Here is a 25468-nt window from a genome sequence, read left to right on the forward strand (position 1 = left end):
CTCTCTCTCTAGCTCTCAAAGACCAAAGTTTTCTCCAAGAAACTCATCAAGCATTGCTTAACTTGCATGAGATTTAAGGTCTGTTCAATCCCAAATCTCATTCTACTTGGTTGAAGCTTCAAGCAATAAGGGAAACATTGGAATGGATATTCTGGACAACAATATTCTTATTGTGTATAAGCATTAGAAGTTCCCCGAAGTTGAAGATTAAAGTTGCTCAAAGAGAAATGTTGTATCTCTCTAACCCTAATCTTGTATTTTTTTTCATTCTATTGTGTTTATGTTGTTAGTATTGATGATTAAATGTTTGTAAATTCATCTTATAATCATTTCACTAAATCCTTTATAATCAATATTTGCATTCACACTAGGAACATGGTTCTTTCCTTATCAAGATTTGCATTCATACTTTGAATAAGGTTCTTAATTAGCACCTAGGGTTTGTAATATTGAACTTTTTCTATTATGTATTGTTGATTAAGAAAGAGTAAAGCCATAAATTCCCAACATCAGCCACGTGGCTGCACTTAATGTTAGAAATATATTTTACATGATCATAAATATTTTCATGTATGTTTGATATATTAAACGAATTAACATATAAAACAACCTAGAAACATGTTTCTAATGAATTTCATAAAATAAATCAAATAACAGAGTTTAAGAATCTTACTTTTACGCAGCGGATATTGAGACTCATTCCTTCACTCTCTTTAACCGTTGTTCATTTTTGTCGCAGAGTAATAACAAGAGAGTGAACTGGAACTTCAAACTACATAGTCTTCCACGATTTCATTTGATCACCTAGACTAGGGTGAAAAATTCTCAACACATAAGATGGGAAAATTATGGAGAAGAGGAGATTAGTGATGAGCGGCCATAATAGGTCTCTTTTGAGTGTAGGTTTTTGCTTTTTCACACTTACTTGACAACCCTATACTTAAGTCCCTATTTATAGGGACATTTTAGGATTAATTTAATTTAATTAAATAATTAAAATAATAGCTTAAAAATCCCTATATAGCTTAATATTAGATATATTACCAAACCTTGGGATTTTTCCATTTTTAAATTCAAAGCATAAAAGCCTTTTAAATTCAAATATTATTATTTTCTATAATTATATAATAAAACAAAACTCTTATTAATTAATTAAATATAATATAATATATATAGATTATAAACATATTTTGTTATATACGAAATCTGTTTTATTACAACTTTATATATATATAATTATAATTATATTTAAACAATAATTAATTAAATCATTTATTCAAATTAACCAATTATAATTTGAACATTGATTTAATACCATTTATCAATTTGAAACAAATTTGTCATAATTAATAAATTTGCCCAAAATTCTCGTTTCTTCTCTAAATTCCACATCTTAGTAAAATTATCCAAAATTGACACAAAATAATTTTGACAATCCTAATTGATAATTAAATCAATTAATTGAGACTATCCATATGATTTACTCAAAGGCATTGTGGAGACCATCACTGCAACAAAATAGGGCTTTTATGACTCTATTTGGGAGACATTAAAAGTCTACCATGTCTCCCACAAGGGGAGACGTAGTATGAGTCATTGTAGGTGTAGACTTAACATCTCCCATATGAAGACATAGGAGACTTTTAATGTCTTCACGTGCGAGACGTTATAGGGTTTCTAAACACTAGGGGCTATAACGTCTCCCTTAGGGGGACGTGAGTTGTCTATAACATCTCTCTAGGCAAGACGTTATAAGTGTTCTTTTTTTAATTTTATTAAATTTTTTATTTTGGAATTAATATTAAATATTATTAATTAAATAATAAAACTAAAATAAAATTTATTATTTAATTATATGATAAAATTATAAAGACAAAACCAGATTCTAATCAAACATTTCATTCATAATAAGACACAATTTCTAATATTTAATATTAGAAATATTAAATATTAAACTCAAGATTCTTGAGCTTATGCAAATGGATGAAGGTACTTTCCCTCTGAAGTACTTAGGTGTTCATCTTAGGCCTACTAAATAGAAGGCTGCTGATTGTGGGGTGATTTTGGACAAAGTTCACAAGAATCTTAACTGCTGGGCGAGTAGGAACCTTTCCTTTGCAGGGTGGGCTCAGCTTATTCATTTAGTGCTGCTTGGTATTCGAAACTTCTGGATGAGCATCTTCATTCTGCCTTACAAAGTTACAGCTGCTATTGATAAATGTTGTCGCGATTTCCTTTGGGGTTCTAAAGGGAACAGGAGTAAGTTTCATCTCCCGTCTTGGGAGAAGGTGTGTCTTCCGAAAAATTTGGGTGGAATTGGCTTTCGTGAAGGCAAGAAGTGGAATGTTGCTGTGATGGCTAAGTATATTTGGGCCTCTTCTAGTAAGCAAGATTGTCTTTGGGTTAAATGGATTAATTCCATTTATCTTAAAAATCATACTATATGGAGTATTCCTTTTAAGCAAGATATGAGTTGGTACTTCAAGAAGTTGCTCAAAGTTAGACAGTCTACTGACTTTCATTCATTGCAGCTTGCTGAAAAGGGAGGGAAGTTTAGAGTTAAGAAGTTCTATTTGTCTATGATTTCTGCTCAAAGAGTTATATATGTAGAGACGGTTTGGAACAAACTCATTGTGGCCAAGCATAGATTTATCTATTGGCAGATTTTTAACTCTCAATTGCTGACCAGAGATCACTTGAGCCGCTTCATCCCCATCATTTCCTCCCTTTGCCCAGTTTGTGACCGGGTCTTAGAATCACATAGTCACCTCTTTTTGGACTGTCTCTTTGCCCGAAGGCTTTTTGGGGAAATTAGCAGCTGGCTTGGGGTCTTTAAGTGGCCGACTTCTCAGGTGGAGCTCCAGGAATGGTGCCTTTCTGCTACAAGTGACTTGAAGCACCAGATTCTCAATGCTGTTTTTGCAGCTACTTTGTATTTCATTTGGAAAAACAGAAACAATTGCATTTTTGAATTAGCTTGTTATAACACCAGTAGTGTTAGCTCTGAAATTAGGAAAGTTGTTAAATGTAGAATCTTGGGTTTGGGTCTTCTTAGAGCTAGCAAAATGGACAGTTATTTGATCAATATTGTAGAGGGCTGGTAGCTGCTTCTCTTTGAGTTCAGCGGTTGTTTCTTTAGCTGCTGTGCTCTTTGCTTCAGCAGCTTTTCTTTGTACTGTTTTGTATCTGTTGGTATTGAATAATAGAATTCTTCTTTTGTTCAAAAAAAAAAATATACATACCCATTAAATTCTAAAAAAACTCAGATTTGTAGAAAAAAAAACAAAAAAACTTGGTCACTAACTCCAACTCCACACACTAAACCTAGTCTGGAACAATCTGCAAAAGGAAAACAAAATAATAATATTTCAGATTGAATAGGTCAATCAAAACCAACCTAAAAAAATTATCTTAATTTTTCTAAATATATTTATATGTATCTATATATATATAAATATATGCTTACAAATTTTGATATTTATACAATATAACGAATAGGTTTAATATATCAAAAAACATTTCAGCCATTAAAAAACACAGATGTTGAAACCATTATTTTACCACTCCGTGTCGATGGCAAAGAGATACAGCCCCACCCTTGCACCCACCATCGACCAATTGCTGTTGTGAACCACTGCATGTCGCCGCTACGAACCACCACACGTCGCTGCTGCGAGCCACCACACGCCGCTGCTGCGAGCCACCACACGCCGCCGCGAGTCTATCCGTGGTCTCCCATGGATGTGAGAGAGGAAGATAGAGGAGACATGGAGTTTGAGAGGAGAGAGTTTGAGAGAAAGATGAAGGGGGCGGCTGGAAGTAGAGAGGCACATATGAGAGAAAAATAAATCGATTTTGGGTTTTTTTTCCTTTATTTTTTCTAATATAAGATGCTTTAAATAGACAAGAGAGAGTGAGAAAAATGTGGGTGCAGTCATCATCATGTGTATTTTTTATGTATAATATATATATATATATATATTTGTGCGAGAAAGAGAGAGTGAGAGAAACGTGGGTGGGCAGACGTGAAGTGAGAAGTATATATATACTTTTAATTAATAGTTATGGCCATTTATTTTTTTTATATATAAAATATATATGTCACGTCTCCCTAGGGAGACGTGAGAAGCATGGCATGTCTCCTAGGGAGACGTTAGATCTAAGCCCAAAAAGAGCATGGTCCCCACCCAACCTACTTGCAACGTCTCCCATTATTTTTTATAACAATTGTAGTCATAAACAAAAACTTTCAATGTCTCCCAACATAAAAGATTAAAAACCCCTTCTAACTTTTAATGTCTTACACTCATAGTGTAAGACATTATAAAGAGTCATTAAAAGTATAAGTTGTTGTAGTGCACCACCCCATGAATTCAAGCTCCAACAAGTCACTACCTTATTAATTCATCGTGACTCCAACTAAAGACTCAGAATTGCACTTTTGAACTCATAGAACGCTTTACACTTAAAGTAAATACGTTATCCATTGTTACAACCATAATTTATCATTCAATCCTCTATAGATTATGTACAACTGAGTCGGGTGCAAATTACCATTTTACCCCTCATTGTATTTTATCCTTAAATACCACTAAGTTCCTTGTAAATGATATTTCTGTGAACTTTAATCACAGAAATGAGTACTCAATCATTTAACTCGTTGAACCAAGCTATAAGGTGATCATCATTTTAGTTCTTGCTAGAAGCTATAGATGTTCATATCTATGATTAACACTCCCACTCAATTATACTACCAAGTCTCCAATATGTAAGTATGGGCTAGTCCGTAGGGTAAGCTGGTAACGAAAAAATCAAAGGACTTGAATAATACAATCAGTTAGAATACTAACCACTCATAATTGAGATTGAATTGACCTATGGTCAACTTTATGATATGACTATATTAGATAACAACGATACATTTACTTATCTATCTAAAGTTAATATCGGTCCAGTCCGATGTAACAAATACATTCGATCTTATCTTCTTTGCTAATGTTCTGGATATAACATAACGCTACAATGTGTAAGTAGATCATATCGTAGATTGGCAAGTCATTGTAAATCCTGTGCACTGACTAATCTTAGGACACTACAACAATTATGCCCGTATACTACATTAAAATATCACATATTTTAAAAAGTGTTATTGTCGCATGCTAATAGAAAAAGACACAGACATTTTACTTAAATGAAATGAAAGAGGCGGTAAATGAAATACACAGGCGCCAAATGAAAGACAAGAGCAATCTCTAAGGTTGAATCCCTAATAACTTTTCACGCCTCCTCTGTTTCTCTCTCACACTCAGTAACTCTCTCTCGCTCGTTCAATATTTCTTTCTTTCTCTCTGTTTGTTGCAGGTGTTAATAAGGTGGTGGGGGCCTATGGCTTAGGTCGTGTGATAGGGAGGCTCGACTCGTGGGTCTACGCCGTGGCTCGCTCGTGGGTGCGATGGTGCTTGCGGCAGTGGGTCTACGGCATGGCTCGACTCGTGGGTCTACCACGGTCTTGTACCAGCTATTTGCTGTCTCTACAATCCATTCCTGTTGTTCGTCGTCTTCCTCCGTCTCATCTACCACAACTTCCCTCCCCATGTTTCCCGTCACCGACCGAAGAAGCTCGTGCCTTGAGCGGCTTAATCTGACGCCTCGTCCAACGACGTAAGCGCTCATTTGAGCTGGGGATTTTTTCCAAGCTTCAATTTTTATGGGATTTTTACTTGTTTAAGAAAATCAGGTTGCCATTCTTGGAGGGTCGGTGGAGTTTCAAATGGGTTGGGTCTAGAAGCCCAGGTTTATTTGCTGCCAAATTCATATCCGAGTGAGTTTTCTATGCTTTAATGTGTTACTCAGCTTTGAGAAATGTGGTTTGTAGTTGTCCAAAATTATGTGGTTAGTGTGAAATTGGATTGATTTGGATAACAACTGATCGTGTTTAATGTTTATTGTAACCCCTGAACTGTTTGCAGGAGATTTCCCTCAAATTTGGCTAATTTGTCGAAAATGGATATGGTGATCAAGGATGGATATGCAAGAGTTATGGCAAACATGAGAGTTTTGAACTCGGTATTCTACTCTTTAATGATGTGAATTTACTTAACAAATGGGATTTCATAGTATGTGTTTACAAATTTGGCTCCTTTTCTCCCAATGCTTCCAACTTAATTTGATTGACCATATGGTTTTAGATTAACTTTTACTTCTTATTCTAAGATGCCAAAAATTTAGTACAAATGGGAAATAAATCTGTTTGCATGTTTTTTTTTTTAATGCTGATTTGATTTGTGTGCTGTTGACTGTGAATTTAGCCAACGACGTAAGAACGTCAACTACGACAAGCCTTCAAGAGAATAATAAACGACAACAGACAGTTTTTATCAATGAAATTAAATAACACGAGATTTTATAGTGGTTCAGCCCCGATGATCGGTAATAGCCTAATCCACTTAGAGATTTTATTACTGTATTCACACTCAAGATCAGATGAACCGTATCAACTGAGTTTCTTCAGTGTAAAATATTCCAGAATACAAAAAGGGGTTCTCTCAGGGAAAACACTTTCTCTCTCTAGAACACAGGTTAACTCTTGATTTTGCCAAAAGTCCTTTTACGATCCTCCCAACTCTCTATTTATAGACCTGGGATTCTCAACTGATATCCCCTTTAGATCGAGATATTTCATTATTTACCTAATATTTATATTACAAAATAAATGTTTAAAATACAACTGATCCCTAAATTCGAGTGAGGATTGAGAGATTTCCGGACGCTTAGACCAATTCTCACTGAAGTAGTTTCGGGCAGTTTGACGTAGTCTCTCATGCATGTTGACTACTCTTCAAGCTTTTCGTAGGTCAAAGGTGGTATGTGCATGGCTCTCCTCGGACCAAAGGTCATGTACATTTAGCTCTCCTCGGACCAAGGTGGTCCGAGGGTACTTACTTTGCTTCTTACTTCGGGCAGATTCGAGGCATCCCCTTCATTGTGTCCGATCGGACACAATAGCCTTCTTCTTTGGCTTAAGGTGGTTCAAACCACCCTCTTTGGCTCCTCCAGTCAAGGTCCGATCGGACCTTGCACTCTTCTCCTCGGACCAAGGTGGTCCGAGCCATCTCTTCTTGCTATCTCCTCGGGGCAAGATGGTCCAAAGCACCCCATAAGCATCATGTCCGATCGGACACAACTTTCTTCTCCTCGGACCAACATGGTCTGAGCCTTTCTTCGTTCAACCAAGGTCCGATCGGACCTTGGACTCTTCTCCTCGGACCAGAATGGTCTAAGCCTTCTTTTACACACCATCACCTTGGACCCAAATGGTCCAAGGTACCTCTCTTATGAGTATGTCCGATCGGACATAGTTCCACTCTCCTCGGACCAAAAATGGTCCGAGCCTCTCCTTTTCAACCAAAGCCCGATCGGACTTCAACATATTCTCCTCGGACCAAGGTGGTCCGAGGTACACTCTCCTCCTCCTTCTCACCTTGTTCAAGCCCAAGTATACCTCTTCTTCAACATACCCGATCGGGCATTATGTGGCTTTCCCCTTGAGTAAAACTTGAGCCTTGGTCACTCTTTGAACACACTCGAGCCAAACTTAAAAAGAGGTCCCCTAAGCTTAGGTCCGATCGGACCTATTGCTTTTATCCTTTGCACCAAAATCCAAACCTCCCCTTCAACTTTTTGGACTTGGCTCCAATTCAATTATTAGGGTCTTTAAACTGAGGTCTGAGCCAAGCAACCCCCAGTCCAAATATTCTCTTCGGTCGGGTGTATTTGGCTTGACTATCTGTCTAACTCCTTAACTGATGTATTGGGCCATTACTAAGCTAGATCACCCCACTAACTCATGCCATGTGTCAATTTTACTGCCACGTCATTCTTTTCAAATTTTTGGGATAACATATGCTTTGATAACTTCATCAGCACATAGCTGCAGATATCTTTCTTTTTAAAGGGCATTTATTATGTTCATTTGAATCAGATAGAAACCAAGTTTACTCTGTCAACAAAATTGACTGTTGAAGGGCCACTTCGAATGAGAGAGGAATACACAGGAGGGGTTTTTGAGACACCAAAGGTTATTGAAGAAATGGTGCCAGAACAACTTAAAGGTGCACTTGGTCAGGCAGCAAACACAATACATCAACTTCCTGTACCTGTTAGGGATGCTTTCACTGGTGGTCTGAGAGTTCCTTTGAGTAAGAAAAATTTATGCTTTATTGACCATTTTTTAAACCTTAAAAATTTGAGTTAGTACCTACCTATAATCTCTGTTTTAATATGTTGTCAAAAAGTGTTTGGTCTGATATTTCTTGTTCTTTGTCCTGGAAATAACTGTTGTACGGGACAGAACCCTGTCCTTTCAGCCTGTTAACTTTTGCATTACCATTCTTGCTTGTATAAGAAAAAAGTAATCAACCTTTGGCGAGTTAGTATCTTGCACTTGACATTTGCAGTTTCCTAGGGTTTTATTATCTTCTAGATTTCCTTTATATAGCTCTTTTATAACACCCAAACGCACTTGACATTTGCAGTTCCTTAGAGTTTTATCTTCAGTTGCTTTTACATAGTTGTTTATAACACAAAAATGACCTGAGCTATTAGAGCAACTAAGATAACTATTAGTAACTGAAATTTTGAAATTTTCCAAAGCATAATTAAGTGTTGACTACTGAGGATACTTTTTGTACTCACCTTTGATTACACACTTGATCATTATAATATTCCCTAGAAAGATGCAAAAGATCATTAAAATGTGGTATTATTTGTTTAGAAAAAAATATCTGAATACAAAAGGAAAGAATTTTCAATTAGCCCTAGCTCTACTCCATTCTCCCTCTCTATTCATTGTTTTCTCTGCACTGCCTTCTTTCAGTCTCGCCTTTACTCTTTTGCCATCATTCTTTTCCCTCTCTATTATCCTCTTCTCAGATTTAGGCTTACGGAGACATACATACCCACTGAGACTTTTAAAATACCATGGATTTCGATGTTGGCATTCGCAAAGAACTCTGCAATGGCAATCAGCCCAACCACCCTCTCTTCTTCAGGTTTTTTTTTCCCTTTCTTTTCATGTTATAAATTTCTTCCACTGAGAGAGCATGCGCTCATTTTCAGGTTACACAAAATCTCTCTTTTGTTTTTGGAACGCCATTGAGAAGCTTCCAACGTTTGAGAGATTACGATCGAAAGAGGATGATAATGGAGACCAAAAGGACGATGACGATGATGATAAAGAAGCGAAGAAGAGGGTGGTTGATGATGTTACGAAGCTTGGAGCACAAGAACGACATTGTTTCATTGAGAAACTTATCAAACACATTGAGAGCGATAATCTCCGAATCTTGAGAAAAATCAGAAATAGAATTGACAAGTAAGGCCTACTTGACTAACCATTTCTTCTTCTTTCATTCTCGCTTTCTTTTTTTCATTATGAACACCAAGTTAATTAATGGCAGTATATTTTCTTAGAGCAACTTAATCAATGGCAGATTAATAGGAGTTTATTTAGGATAATAAATGAGAGAAACAATTTAGTAATGGATTTTATAATAATCAATACGAATTTAGTTATTAATTCATTCATGATAAATATTAGTTAATTAGTAAATTGCTACTGCTAACTCGACTAGTATGCTAGAAATTTTACTAAACATTTTTCATCTTTTCCATACTTAAAAAGTATATATCTAAATAATTAATGCATGATTTGAGGGTTCTAAGTTGAAATGGAATATGCAGGGTTGGTGTGAAATTGCCCACTGTAGAGGTGAGGTATAAATATCTAAGAGTTGAAGCAGAATGTGAGGTTGTTCATGGGAAGCCTCGACCAACTCTATGGAATTCTTTTAAAAGACTGATTTCTGTGAGTGATTTCAATTATGGTTAATGACTGAGCATGGTTTATTAAGATCAACCCAACCTAGTTGTCCATATGATCTTGACTAATTATCTTATCTTACAACATTATTATTATAGGGTTTGACAAAGATTTCAGGTTTACGTTTAGGTAAAGCCAAGATCAGCTTATTTAAAGATGTTAGCGGTGTCATAATGTCTGGAAGGTAAGCTATATATCATCAGCCAGCCTTGACTATTTTGACTTGGGATCAGATATAACTATAACCACTTACTCTTTATCATTGTCTTGTCTATGCCCCGAAGATATGAGTCTATGGATGTAAATAATTGTTTGGCAAAAGTGTTCAAAATCAGGAAATCATATCTTGCCATTGAGTAGTTTATGCATTTATGACACCGAAGTAAAATAAAGTAAATTTATCCTTTATGGCAGGTTAACTCTTCTGCTTGGGCCACCAGGATGTGGGAAGACAACACTGCTGAAGGTTTTATCAGTGAATCTAGACTCATCCCTTAAGGTTCATATTTTGCTTTTTCAGAGTATAATATCTTAATAATCACCCCTATTTATCAAGAACAAATGTTGATGTGACAATAGTGGAAATATGATGCTACTTTTAAAGAATGCTGCAGAAAGACAAGAAGAATTATCATATTACTTTTTCTTATGTTTTTTAACTTGTTTTTTTTTTTTTGTTCATATTCTTCAATAGTTAACCGGGAAAGTTTCTTACAATGGATACAAACTAGAGGAGTTTCTTCCCGAGAAAACTGCTGCTTATGTAAGCCAATTTGATAAGCTCATCCCTGAAATGACAGTGAGGGAAACACTGGAATTTTCAGCCCGTTGTCAGGGCGTTGGAAGCCGAGCTGGTATGTTTTGTTGAGCTATATAGTATAAATTCATGACTCATATGTTGGATATCTTAGTTATACATCCGACTGCTGATGTATTTTCTGATCATGCAGAGATTATGAAGGAGATCAGTAGAAAGGAGAATGAAGCTGGAATTGTACCGGATCCGGACATTGATACTTTCATGAAGGTGCATTTCAGCTTTTAGTCCTTGTTTACAAGTTTACCTGAGTAATAAACTATGGTGAACTAAGTCAATTAGTTATTATAATGAGAAGGCTAGCGTCTTGATATGCTTCCATCTAGATCATGATATAATATAAAGAATAATTATTTAGTTGGATGTTGTTCTGAAAATATGTATTGTTCGCATGTAAGATAAGACATTTATCAGCAAACTCTGTAGCTTTATTATTCTGCAATGATGAATGAACTTTTAGTTGTTGTTGTTTCAAATATACATGGTTGATTTAGTCTTTATCATAGACTCATTCATACTCAAGGACACTCCTTTATTATATTTAAACGGGTCTCTTGGCATGCCGAAATATAACTGTGTTAGATCTGTTTGATATTGATGTAGTCTATGTTAGTGATTTGTTATTGTCATTTGTTTTGTCTCTATCTCTTTTGTTTGCTTACAGTGAAGTGAAATGGGTATGGTTTTTATGTTCATATATATATATATAGTTTTTTTCTTTGTTTGAACATAATATTTTTGTTAAAATGACTGTAAGAGACCTGTATAAATAAATGACAAATATGTTGCTTTAGTTTGTTGTGATTTTTTTTACTTTGTTTTAATAGACAAAATCAATGGCTCGTTATTTCCATATATGCTCTTCATTTATATATATTTGAATAATGGTTGTAGAAGACTAGAGATTATCTTTTGATTGAAAGAGAAGGAAACATAAAGGGTAAAAGAAAATCCTACGTACTGATATGACTTTGCTCACAGTAGAGTTCCACAAGGTTAGTAAAGGCTTTCCTGGAACCATCTTACACTCTGCCTCCACACACATATTCTTTTAATTCACTTCCACACTTGTGTGTGAGTTTGTGTTTGTGTGCCTTAACTATGTTTATGGAATAGACTTGAGTAGAGAGACCCCTCAGTCGTTACCTAACCTCACCTCAAACAATGTACTATTAAAAAAAAAAACTAGCTTCATGAAAGATAAATCATTCACTTTATTTTCTTGCTTGTCCTCTTTGGTATTTGATTGAAGAAAAAAAAGTTATTTTCTTCTTTTTCTTTCCTATTTCTTTAATAAGGAACAAATCTGACACATACATATACAGTAATTTAAACAAAAAAGTAATGTTAACGAGGATATTATTGTGATCTTAATACTATTATTAGAAATAAAAAAGAACCATTTGTATGTACAGTTATATATTATTGTACTAGGCATACACCAATCAATTACCAAGCACTTGGAATAGTAATTTGATTTGATTTAATATTTTTACCTTGTTAGATATCAGGAAAGCAAATGACTATGTTCTAAATATTTAGTCAGTCATGAAAACTTGTATTATTTGGATTGTCTTCGAAGAGTTTGCTAGGTTTGGCCAAAAACTCCCAGAGTAGAAATTCTAAAATTTAAACAGTAACCAAATTATTCTATATATCCCTTCAAGTATTCTCTTATACTATTTATAGACTAACAATAACACCTACTAGCCAACCAATAGAACTTAAGTAAATTTACAAGTCAACACACTAATCCTATATAGCTCTATTCAATATCTGATGCCTAACAAAATGTTTGCAGATCATATAGTTTTAGATGGCTTCTTTGATGTGATTACTGATTATTGGCATTTTAAGTTAATTTATATTGTAAATATATGCAGGTTTCTGCCAGTTTAGTCACGGTGCATTTGATTGATAAATTGGCTGCTGGTGATACTGGAAGTTTATCTGTATCAATACTTCAAAAGATGAGCACCATGTCTAAAAAGGTTTGCTACTTCCCTTTTAAGATTGGTATAGTTAGTTTAGATAAATAGTTCAAGCATGCTGTCCTAAATTAATTGTGAAGTATTAAGCTCTTTGAGGGCTCATTTTAACTAAAATCTTAACTGGAACTTGTTCACTTTCTTTCAGTTTTTCATAAATTTTAGGTTGCATAATATCTCTGTTTTTTTTAATTCCATTTGCAGCTTAGAAGTCATCCTGCTTTCTCTAAATTGTTAGCCCAATATTCACAGAGTGGTTATAGGTAATCTATCCTTGCTATTTTTTACTCAGTGTTCAAACTGTGTTTTATAATGAGTCGGTGATAAGTTCAGTGCATTCATTTACTAGGATTCTAATAGTTGCAATTATACAAGTAATTTTGTGAAAACTCCCTTACAAAGGTCTTGGATGTGGTTGGAGCAGTGCCACTTGGCCCAAGTTGGGTCAGCACCATAAGAGAGAATGAGTGGACCCAGATCTACTTTATGTATGGTATGGTATTCATCTGTTTTACCAGAAGACATGTAGTTTTTCTTCTCCCTGCAATTTTTTTAACATGTAATTCATATATTTTATTGCTTGTGAAAGATGTTTTCATACCTTGTCTTGCTTCTAACCCCTGTATATTTATCTAAGCATTGTCACAGTCTTGCAATTTGTTGAGTCAAGCTTGCATATACATGTTCGTTATTTTTTTGCATTTGATTTGCTTTTATATATAAGATGCTTATATGCTTAATCATTTCCTTGTATCAGTGAAGGGAAGGAACTAAATAATTTGATACTAAGTGATCTTTATTATCATCTAGAAGGAGAGCTTGAAGGTCGTAAAATAAGCACTAGACCATTTAAAGAACTTTCTGAATACCTAGTTGATTCAAAAGTTATGCACAATTACCAAAATAAGTATGACAATGACTTTCTTGTAACTTGCAAAGATGTGTACATGTTTGATCCTGAGCGTGTACGGGCTGATTTTGGATCTGATCTTTGGGACTATCTAAAGTGGAAAACATCTAAAGAGATCACAAAAAGAATGCTATCTCATATGATGGAGGCAAACTCTATGGTGTTGCTTAGAAATTCAAAGCTTGCTGCATTGAAATCCTTAATAACTGTCTTAACTATCTACGAGAAAGATGTGAGTTATCAGACTCTGATTGCCTTCTGTTGCATGTCTAAAGTGAAGTTTAGGGTCTGCAGCTGCTTTTCATTAGTTTCATTTTGAAAGTTAAAAATTTTAGGTTATCTAGTGTGAAAATAATACGTGTAGTCTATTCATAATCTGCCAGAGTTTGTAGTAACTGAAATTCTTTTCATATTTCTTTGCATTGGGTTGAGGATTCTACAGTAATTTCTGTATGTTTGTAAACACTACACAGTACTATATCAGTGTAATTGACTGTGAATATGTATCACTGTTTTGTAATTACTTGTTAGTGCCCAAATAACTTAAGGTCTTGAGTTTAGTACCTGTTTGAGCTTCATATTCTATTACACCTCCCCTTTAAATTAGTGTTATATAAATGAATATATAATGAGAATTTAATTTTATCTAAATATTAAATTAATACGAAAAATGTGTTATAATATCTATTACAATAACATTTTTTATAAGTAAAGAATTTTGTTATGCAAACTTCATTATATAACACAAAAAATGTGTTATACTAAAGTGTAGTATAACACAAATTTATAATTATTGAAATGTGTTATATAATCGACTATAAATAATATAATTAAACACTTGTCTATTTATTAAAATAATACAGAAAGTGTGTTATCGTTGACAGTATAATAACACATCTGTACAATAATGATAAAGTGTTATGTAAAGTACCCTGACCTACGATAACATAGTCGGTCTTAACACGTCAAAAAGTGTTATGGTATGTTTTGATAACACATTTTTGGTCTTATTAAAAGCATTTCTTCTTGTAGTGGGACTAACTTATTTTGAACATATAATCATCTTTACATTCCACTGTGATTACGTCACTATAAATATGATTAGCTATATGCTCGGGATTTAATAGAAGTCTATATTAAACAAATAATCATGAAAATAAAATATGTGAGCAAAGTGATTGACCAAATCAAAAATGATTTCGATTCTTTTATTGATTATAAAATGAGATTACAATAAAATTGAGTTTTAATTTGGGCATAAAACCCCAACACTTAATTGGTTCAATTTTTATAATTTATTAAATATTTTGACAATTATTATTAATATAATTAAAAATAATTAAACTTAAAATGAAATTAAATGTTACACTATAACCCAAATTTCAAATATCAAAATAATAATCAGTATTAAATAAAATAATTAAAAAATATTTTTCCTTCTCTTGTTTCTTCGTCTTCTTCTTCACAGATCACACAAGTGGTCTTCTTCTTCAAAGATCGTTGGCATTTCAACGGACGTAGGTGGCTGGGCGATGACTCTGGTGATAACTCTACAAACGAGAGTTATATTATCGCATTTTATATGCTAATTGTTGCTTAGTTCTTGAATTTTTATATGATTTGTTAAGTTTTTAAGCAATTTTGAATTTATTAGGTTTCTTTTAACTTTATATATTTTTGTGTGTTTTTATAGTTATTTTGTTGAAAATTGTTGTAGTTTAATTATTTGAATTATTGTTGTCTAGTTAGAAGTAAAAAAGATGCACTTTTATTGATCTTAAATATTAAATTAAATTAAGTTTTAATAAGTATTTTCAAATAATTAATATGATTTATTTTATAATTGAAAATATTTGATTATGATTTAATTTATGTTTATTTTGTAGGGAATGTGTTGCATTTTTGTGCTTGAAGAACAAGAAAGGAAAGAAAGCTGAAAAAGAAAGAAAAATGTGGCATTTTTGAAAAACCAAAGCCTAATCCGCCAGGCATGCCAGCAGCTCCAACTGCTCTCTTCTCTCCTTCAGCCCGGAAGAGCCTACAAAATCAATCATTACACCCCAAAATTCACTTTCACATGGTTCAATACATCTTTTTACACTAATTATGTCATATGATTCTTCATTTACAATTTAATTTAATCAAATTAAATTGATTATTTTAACATTTTATTTTGGCTTTATAAAGGTTGTTTCAAGAACATTTTTGAGGTACTCAACATTTTGGTTACCATCATCTTTTCTACACCTTCTCTCTTCCTTTTGGAAGAAATTTTGCGCCAAGAGTGTATTTCTTTTGTAATATGTTTTGGATTCTTGTTATGTGCTTCTAATATTTTTCATAAGATTATTAAGATCATGATGAAACAACTTGTATCTAGATAGTATTTATTGTTGTATGTTGATTTCCCTTATAATGCAACAAAGTTTATCGAATTTTTCTTCTTCATATATGTCTTTCACCTTTAATATCTTGTATTTTGGATTGTTAGATAATATTACACTTTGTTCTTCATCTTGCAAAACATAATATTCTTTTATTAAGATGTGTCAGTATATTGTACACATCCAATTCTTAGAACAAAAATATTATGTTTTGCCTTGTAAATAATGTTATTTGATTTTTTTTTTCATTAAGTTGATTCACATTAAATACTTTGAAATTATATTTTTGAAAAGTGAAGAAAAATCCTATCTTTTTTTAAAAAAAAAAATTTGTGCTTAAATTATAAATCTATTTTGAAAACGATAATTTGATTTATTTTAACTATCAATTAAAACTTGGGAATCAATAAACTTACATTTTGTGGATTCTAGTTGTTGAGGTCATTTTTCGTCAACTTAAAATGTAGAGCAATTAAATAATAGGAACTATGGCGCAGATGAATAATATGGTAGAACAACAAGAGTTTTACGTAGTTCAGTAGTTAACTCTGCCTAGTCCACGAGTCTATTTTATTAAGACTTGGAGTTTTCTGGAAATCCTTCAGGGATGAATTCTCCAGAATTTCTCTCAGTATATCAAAAGATCTGTCCTCTACAAATGTTCATGAACTCTCTATTTATAGAGAGTTTTCAGAGTTCATTCCCACATATTTCGGGAAGATACTTCTGCTTATTAATTAAAATAATGATATTAAATACTGTAACTCCTATATCCAAGGAAACATCCCCTGAAGACCAGGGGAAAATAACAAACTTGTTAATATCCCTTTAATGTTGGGATGTTACAACAATAAATATCTTTAAATGTACAAAGCGTGTTACATCAGATGACTCATTAAATCTTTCGAGGTCAGCAACCAGCATCATGTCGATCAAGGTTTATAGATAGGTTAGGAATTAGCCACCTTACTCCAAGACCAGCTCGGAGCAGGTAGATACCATCGAGGCTATTACATTTCGAGCTTTTACTCTTAAAGCATCGGGCTACTTGATCCGAAGACACCCGACAACGGATATACCCCGATGCTATGTTTTTCGAGCTTAGAAATAACTTCGAGGTTAAATGTCTTCGAGGTTGCCATCTTGATTCGAGGGTTTAACATCTGGACCACGAACATGCGTTTTAGACATCTCGATCTCACACTTGACGAGTCCAGCTTTCGAGGTCACAATCTCTGGTCTCAAAATCTGGGTGTAACACTAGTATCTTAATAATATTTCTCTTCCAACTTGTTAACAAATCATAATCTGTTTATTTTTATTGTCTTAAATATATTTATCTTCTATCTTTTATTTTATTTTATTGACACAAAATCTCATCAATCTTTGGAGCTATGATAGATTTTATTTAATTTTGGTTTAAATAGTTTCTTTTTTATTTTAGTCAATTCTCTTTGGTTTGACATCCTTGCTTACACGAACACTATTCTATATACACAATTCATGCGTTTGCAATTTACATTTTAAAACATACCAATTTGCATCCTACATCTGGCGATGAGGAGGGGGTTGAAGCACAAATCATATAAGCAAGGCTCGTCAATGGTAGGGGATGTGTGCCCATCGCGAAGAAGGAGTTGGTTTGTTGGGGGCGACGGTCTGGGCTCGTCGAGGAGGACTTCTTTGCCATGGTGCAAAAACCCCAACTTTGGGTTCTCAGGCTCCACTTCGCAGCTCCAGTTTCGTCAATGGCAGCTCATCTTCCCATCAACCATGTTCGTCCTCATCCAACCTAGAGATTTGTTTTTTAAAATCCAAATCTGTTTTGGCTTTGTATATGAAACCCATATATGTTTTTGCTTTGTTTTTTAAAACGGACCATACGACGTTTGTATTTTTTTTTAAATATAGATATGGGATTGTGAGCTTGTTGGATATATAGAGTTTGGTTTTGCATGTTGATGGGCTTGGATTTTCTTGACATTTGCAAGCTGTTCTAAGTTAATTTTGTAAGTCTTTAGGTTTATTTATGGGAGAAGATGATTATGGGTATCATTTGAGTTTGAGTTTTTGTTTGAAAATTTGAGGTTCTTCATAATAATTTTATGAGTATTAATTGAATTTGGTTTGATCAACATGGAATAACAAAAGAAATTCAGGGGAAGGAAGAAAAAAGAAAATAAATTTTAAGTTTTTATTTTTTTAATTGATTTATTTTTATTATTTAAAATTAATTAGATTTAAAAAATAATAATGTTTTAATAATTTTTTAAATATTTATTAAATTAAAAAATTGAACCAATTAAGTGCAACCATGTGGCTGACACATATGATTTTGGTCAGATTTAATAGTGAGGGACCAACGCCCGCAACAAAAGTATAACAGCAGGTATTTTTGTCGTCAAAAAATTTACATAAGCATTTAAGTACAACAAAACAAACTACATAGATATTATTGCCACAAATTTCCCAATTTATTATCACTCAATGCATGGAATTTAAATTCTTTGATGAAAAACTCATTCTTCCCCAAGTTCATAAGCTCCAAATTATTATGAACAAGTTATCTACACTTAAAATCAAATTGCCAAAAGCTTTTCTTGTGGATGCAATCATAGCCAAACTACATCCATCATGGAGTGGCTATAGGAAGAAAGCCTCCATAAAAATGATAAAATCTCTTTGGAAGAGATTCTCAAACATTTGAAGATTGAGGAGGAGTCTCGTTCTAGAGACAAATTTGTGGATGAGTCCAATGAAGGGACCTCCAAGGCCAATGCTATAGACAAGCCTACTCACTCCAAGGGTAAAAATCACAAGAAGCCTCAAAGTAAAAAAGAAAACCCTCTAGGTCCTAAGAAGAATGATGGATGATTCAAGAGATATAAGGGACCTTGTTTTATGTATGGTAAAGGAGGCCACTTAGCCAAGGAATGTAGGTTTAGGAAGGCCTACAATAACAACAATGGACCTAAGGTTAATACAACCGAAGATGAATTGGTTGCAACATTAAGTGAAGTCAATGCCATCCAATGAAAAATAAAGTGGCGGCGATATGACACTTGTGCTACTATTCTTGTGACATATGACAGGTCTCTCTTTAAGACTCTTGAAGAGACAAGGGATGTAACGTCCTGGATAACCAAGACCGTTACACTGTGTGTTTGAAATAGTGTGAGACTTGCTAATCAAGCCATTTAGATAAAAACGTGAATCTAATGTCACAAACAGGTTAGGTTTAAAAGATTTTGGTTGTAAACGAAATAATTTTCATTAAAATAAGTGTTTGGTACATGGGATCCCAAATCAGGGTTTAAATAACATAACTACAGAATTTTCAAACTTTATAAACAATCAAGCCACTCTAATGGAAAAATACATGTTTAAGGTTCTCGTTCCTGTACAATCCCTCGACCGTGGCGGTCGAGCAGCTGACAATGTACACCTCACCCCCAGAGCTCTCCAACCCATGGCCAACTCGTCTTACCCTAGCCTTTACCTACACAACGTAGCACCCGTGAGCCAAGGCCCAGCAAGAAAACATAACATTTAAAACACAATCAATATTAATAACCAACTATTTCACAAGACATAACCAGGTACTCAACAGTACACAACATTCATCTATTCAACGATAATAGTTAACAAACTAACAATTTGTCATTCAAATAACCGGTATACCATTTTCATCAGAATAATAACAATCAAAATCACATGATAATTGGGGCCAACAACTTAGGCCGCACCCCCTGTTTATCCCACTGACTCCGACCTGCTTAAATCGAGCTCAGTGCATATTAAGCTGTCCTCGGCTACTAGTGGCCAAGTCACGCCCTGTGCACAAGTGTAAACTCTGGCAATCTTAGGCCGCTCGTTTACTATTTACATGGCATGATACCATCCATTCACAATTCACATGGCATAATACCATCCTCTTAAAGAGCATACAAGACAGGGAACCCTTAGTCCCATTATAAATCCACAACCGGGTGCAGTTTTCTTACCTTTAATCTCCAAGCACTTTAACTAGTAAAGACAACCCCCGAGCACGATCCTACCCCGAGCTTAAGCATAAACCTAGTCACAACAATAATAAAGGATTCCATCAAAAGTTGCAAAAGGCTTCCGGATAAGGTTCTAATCTCCAGAATATCGAATTCCACCAAACACGGTAGTGGAATCGATCCCGAGCACCCTAGGTTAAATTCTCATGTTTAAAAACCCAAGGGCACAAATTTCCTTAAGGGCCGCGGCTCAAGCCTCCTCATGCCGCGACATGGCCCCAAACAGAGCCCAACCTTGCCCAGAAATAGACACGGGCCGCGGCCCTACATGCCCCATGCCGCGGCCCGCCCTCCTTCTCCAGCACCATCAGCTTCGAAGGGCCGCAACCCGACCCCTTCGAACCCAGAAAAACCACCATTTTCAACTCTCAAACCTCACTCAAAACCTCTCATAATCATCCCAATAACATAATCCAATTACCCCAACATTCCAACATGATTTCAATCACATAACCCAATAGAAACCTAGTCTAGAACTCATCAAAACCACATCTCCATCTTTGAAACCCAACAACTCAAGAACTCCAAAACCAATCAGAAAAACCCAGAATTCAAATTCTATATCACAAATTAGAGCTTACCTTCATTGAAGAATCCATCCTCCAAACACTCACTGAGCTATCTCCCAAGCTTTCTTAACTCTTGATTAGTTCCTTTAGCTAACCCTGAGCTAATCCCCAAAGTCTCAGCTCAATTTCTCTGAATTTCCAGCCAATCTCCTCTTGCTTCTGTGGTCCCTTTGAGAGAGAAAGAGAGAGAGAAGAAGAAGGTCGGTTCTAACCTTTGTTCCACCAAGTTCTACACTTTACTTAATCTATCATTAACTAGTTAAATCAATCCCAAGGCTCGGGGTACCGAAACGTCCCCGAGGGCAAAATGGTAAAATTCCCCAGTATTTCCACCTAAGCTTCCTAACCTCAAATATATCTCCAATTATTTATTTTCATAACCCGATACCCCAGATAACCACCTAATATCCCAAATACCCCTTGACTCACCCCGAGTCGAGTGTCGGCTCCCGTTGTGACATTTTTTCGCTACCTGCTTCCTAGGATCGCCTCATGCCGAAAGCTGCGCTCACACATAAGCACACACACATATATATATATATATTCACATAAAAATGTGGTCTCAACAATTTATCACACACACAATCACGTTTATGCCCTAACGGGCCAAAGTTACAATTATGCCCTTACCATCCAAACAGGGCCCGCATGCTTATCCAGTACCCATAAACATGCTTTCTTACCATTAATTCTCATAACTTCCAATTATACCCCCCCGACACATTAATCAAGGTCCTTAAGCCTTATTAGTAATTTTGGGTCATTACAAGGGATGGTCATGAGATTTAAATGGGGAATGAGATGAGATCTTCAAGGTTGAAGGCAAGTGCACAATTATTCTCATTTTCACATCCGACAAGAAGGTTCTTCTCACAAATGTCATCTATGTGTCGGACATGAATAGGAACCTTGTATGTGGAAATTTGTTGAGCAAATCGGACATCAAGGTGGTGTTTAAGTCTGGTAAGCTAATTTTGTCCAATGGAGGGAACTTTGTAGGGAAGGGATATTATTGCGGTGAAATGATTAAACTTTGTACTTCTAATTGTTTGATTGACAATAATAAATCATCTACATCTTCTACTTATATGGTTGATTCAAATGTAGAATGATTAATTGCGATAATGTTAAATATGATAAATGTGAACTATGTGTGAAATTTATTATGGTAAAGAAAGATTTTCCTACTGTTGATAAGAATTCTAATTTGCTAGATTTGATACATAGTGACATATATGAATTGAATGGAATGTGAATTGTTATGGTAGGTTAAATACAAAGTGAAATTGGTTAGGCACGAAGAGGTGCAAAAACCATAACGGTTTCACTAAAGTCAACATACGAGAGTTAACTTTTTGTATAGGCATTTATAAATCATCTTTTTAGATCCAAAGTATTTATTTGGAGTGTATAAGAGTACCCAAAAAGTTTGGAAGCATTTGGGGATGTTTGTGACAAGTTTTGGTGCGCCAAATCAGAGGGACATGCGTTGCATCGCCTCTGGGAGGTGATGCATCGCTGGTACTACAAAACCATACAGAGGCGACGCGTCGCCTAGGCTGTCCGTACAATGATGTATTTTTTGCTCCAAAATATAAAACAAATGCCTTAATCTCATTGGTAGAGCCTAATGTGGGTTCCTATACTATTTAAAGGAGTCACTTGAGTCTTTGGTGAATTTACCACTCACCCCTCTCTCTCTCAAACTTATTTCTCTCTTTAGCTCTCAAGATTACTAGTTTTCTTTATGATCTTCATCAAGAAAACTTGACTTGTGTAAAGATTCAAGCCTTGTGAATCTCAATCTCATTCCAAAGTAGTAGCTTCAAGCAATATCAAGGATGAGGCTAGGAATAGAAATTTTTGGATAACAAATCTTCATTTTTCCATTTTGTGTTTCACATAAAATAAATAGACTTGTGATTTTATGTATCAAGGTTCTTCAACACCAAATGTCAATTCTATCACTTGTTTGCTTGTGTTATTTTCTGTGTGTTATTCCCCCATTAAAGGTAGATTATTCTTGTTTATTCTCTTGAGTTATAATATACAAAACTTGGTTTATATAGCCTAACCCCATCAATCAAAAATCTCTAACCCCAAACCTAAGTTTTGTATGAAAGATTATCTATCTCTAAGGTTTATCTACTAGCCAAGACTATGGAAGGAAGCTCCTCAATCTCAGCCCTCAAGTTCATGTCTCAAGATCTAGTGAGACTAGATTGATTTGATGGCTCAAACTTTATCCGATGGCAAGACAAGATTAAGTTCCTCCTCACAACATTGAAGGTTCACTTCATCCTTGATAAATATTTGAAGACTTTGGATGCTCCAAAGGATGATGATACTCGAGAAGTGATCAAGGAAAGGAAGAATATGAGCTTATATGTAGATTCCACATTCTTAATGCTCTATCAGATGATCTCTACCAATACAACATCAAAAAAAGAGATATGGGACGCACTTGAGAAGAAGTATAAAACTGAAAAAGAAGGTACCAAGAAATTCCTCATAACTTAATACATGGAATTTAAATTCTTTGATGGAAAACCCTTACTCCCCTAAGTATATGAGCTAAAAGTTATTATGGATAAGTTATATACTCTAAAGATAACATTGTAGGAATATTTCATTGTGGGTGAGATCATAACCAAGTTGCCTCCATTTTGGATGGGCTATAGAAATAATATTCTCCATAAGAATGAGGAGATATCTTTGGAGGAGATTCTAAAGCACTTAAGGATTGAAGAGGAGTCTCGTTCTAGAGACAAATGTATGGATGAGACCAATGTTGGGACCTCCAAGGCTAAAGCCATAGAGAAGAGCACTCAATTCAAAGAGAAGGCCCACAAGAGACCCCAATCAAAGAAGGATACATATCTAGCCCCTAAGAAGAATGAAGGGCAATTAAAGGGTGTGAGAGTCCCTTGTTTTATTTGTGGCAAGAGCGGTCTCATGTCTAGAGAATGAAAGTTTCAAAAGTCCCACAACCATGGATCCAAGGTCAACACAACCGAAGAGGAGTTGGTTGCTAGCTTGAGTGAGGTGAATATCATTCAACTCAAAGTGCAAGGATGATGGTATGACACTTGTGCCACAATTCATGTAACCTATGATAGAGAAGTCTTCAAAACCTTTGAAGAGTCAAATGATGTCCATGAGATCCAAATGAGAAATGAGCATAGATCCAAGGTGTTGGGCAAGGGAAATGTTGATCTATCTTCACATCCGGAAAGAAGGTTCTTTTGACCAATGTATTGTATGTTTCATATATGAGAAGGACTCTTGTGAGTGGGTACTTGTTGAGAAAATCAGATATCAAAGTTGTGTTTGAGTCTGGCAATATAATCTTGTCCAAGGGGAACTACTTTGTGGGGAAATGGTATATGTGTGATGGAATGATAAAATTGTGTACCAAAGACACTTGTTTTGGTAATAATGCATGCACATATTCCTCCTATATGCTTGGCTTTGATTCTATTATTTTGTGGCATAATAGGCTTGCTCATATATGATATAGTACAATTAAAAGAGTTATCAAATGTGGATTAATTGTATGCAATGATGTTGAGCATGATAAATGTGAATTATGAATTAAATCTAAGATGGTAAATAAACATTTTTCAAGTGTTGAAAGAGAAACTAACTTGTTAGATTTGATACATAGTGATTTTTGTGAACTGAATGGAATAATTACTAGGTGTGGATATAGGTACTTTATTACCTTTATTGATGATTGTTCTAGATTCACATACATGTACTTTCTTAAGAATAAGGACGAGGCATTTAGCATGTTTAAAATCTATAAAGCCAAAGTCGAAAATCAATTGGAAAAGAAAATTAAAGTGATTAGAAGTGATAGGGGCGAAATACTTTTCTAATGAATTCAATGTGTTCTGTGAGATGCATGACATAATATATGAATGTACATCCCTTTATACACTTCAACAAAATGGTATAGCGGAAAGAAAAAATAGAACATATGTTGAAATGATAAAATGTTATGCTATTACATGCTAATTTGAGTTTTGTATTATGGGGAGAATCCTTGCTAACTTCTTGTCATATTCTAAACCAGATTCTTCTAAAGAATTAATCAAATTTCACCATATGAGATACGGAAAGGAAAGAGGCCCAACTTGTTAGGATTAATGCCCTAAAGCATGTAAAGACATTTTATAGATTTAAATAAAAGTACAATTTTATTATATTTTAATATTATAATTATTGTTTGAATTAATTATATAATAATATCAAGAAAATTCCTTATCCATTCATGAGAATATGATCTTGTATTAGTACGAGAGAATTAAGATCATGTATTACGAATAAAATAGTCAGTAACATATTAAAGTAATGAAATTTTAATGAATGGTTACTAGTGCGGTTTACTAAGCATACGTGATGCAAGTGATCTAGATTCAGATTATATGATATGGATAGTGTAGAGTCCCAAAATGTTTACTTAGCTAGTTAGATAGTACTAGTAGTAGTAGTAAGTATTAGTTGGTAGTATGTTAGTTACCGTGGATTTTGGTTCAAGTCGGGAATTAGTTGGACACTCATAACGACAATTATGGATTTTATAAGTTTAACCTATAGTTTAAGAATATTAATTATAACATAAGGTTTGATTAATATTGTTGGTCATAGAAATATATTTATTATAACCTAAGGTTTAGATAGATCCAATAAGAGCATGACACTTGTCATAATCATGATTATTAAGGAATTAAGTATTTTGATTAATAGTTTTAATAAAAGAAAGATCTAGAAGCTCTAGAACCTTCCAACAACTGGTAGGATCGTATTATGACTCAGTCAAAGTTGTTTATCCAATTCAAATTATGTTGAAA

The 25468-nt window shown here is 34.5% G+C and overlaps 2 protein-coding genes across 10 annotated transcripts; both read left to right on the forward strand.

Moving 5' to 3' along the window:
• Positions 1-5452: 5452 nt before the first annotated feature.
• Positions 5453-8374, forward strand: LOC133824593 (probable plastid-lipid-associated protein 13, chloroplastic). Its single transcript, XM_062257522.1, has 5 exons — positions 5453-5661; positions 5738-5821; positions 5970-6066; positions 7982-8198; positions 8295-8374. Exons 1-5 carry the CDS (start codon positions 5453-5455, stop codon positions 8372-8374), a joined length of 687 nt encoding a protein of 228 aa, XP_062113506.1.
• A 399-nt stretch (positions 8375-8773) lies between these two features.
• LOC133822930 (pleiotropic drug resistance protein 3-like) lies at positions 8774-14160 on the forward strand. 9 transcript variants are annotated; one of them, XR_009888074.1, is made up of 11 exons: positions 8774-9050; positions 9118-9373; positions 9742-9865; positions 9979-10064; positions 10295-10379; positions 10575-10734; positions 10831-10907; positions 12581-12688; positions 12890-12948; positions 13035-13178; positions 13443-13490. XR_009888074.1 is itself a non-coding variant. In XM_062255403.1 (11 exons), exons 1-10 carry the CDS (start codon positions 8990-8992, stop codon positions 13140-13142), a joined length of 1071 nt encoding a protein of 356 aa, XP_062111387.1. In that variant the 5' UTR covers positions 8774-8989; the 3' UTR covers positions 13143-13178; positions 13443-13581. The 9 variants fall into 9 exon arrangements, 8 of the variants coding, with proteins under 8 accessions (XP_062111387.1, XP_062111389.1, XP_062111390.1 ...); XM_062255403.1 differs by having other exon boundaries at positions 13088-13178; positions 13443-13581; XM_062255405.1 differs by having other exon boundaries at positions 13110-13178; positions 13443-13581.
• Positions 14161-25468: the final 11308 nt, after the last annotated feature.

This window comes from Humulus lupulus, chromosome 3 (genome assembly GCF_963169125.1).
Source record: "Humulus lupulus chromosome 3, drHumLupu1.1, whole genome shotgun sequence".
Lineage (NCBI taxonomy): Eukaryota > Viridiplantae > Streptophyta > Magnoliopsida > Rosales > Cannabaceae > Humulus > Humulus lupulus.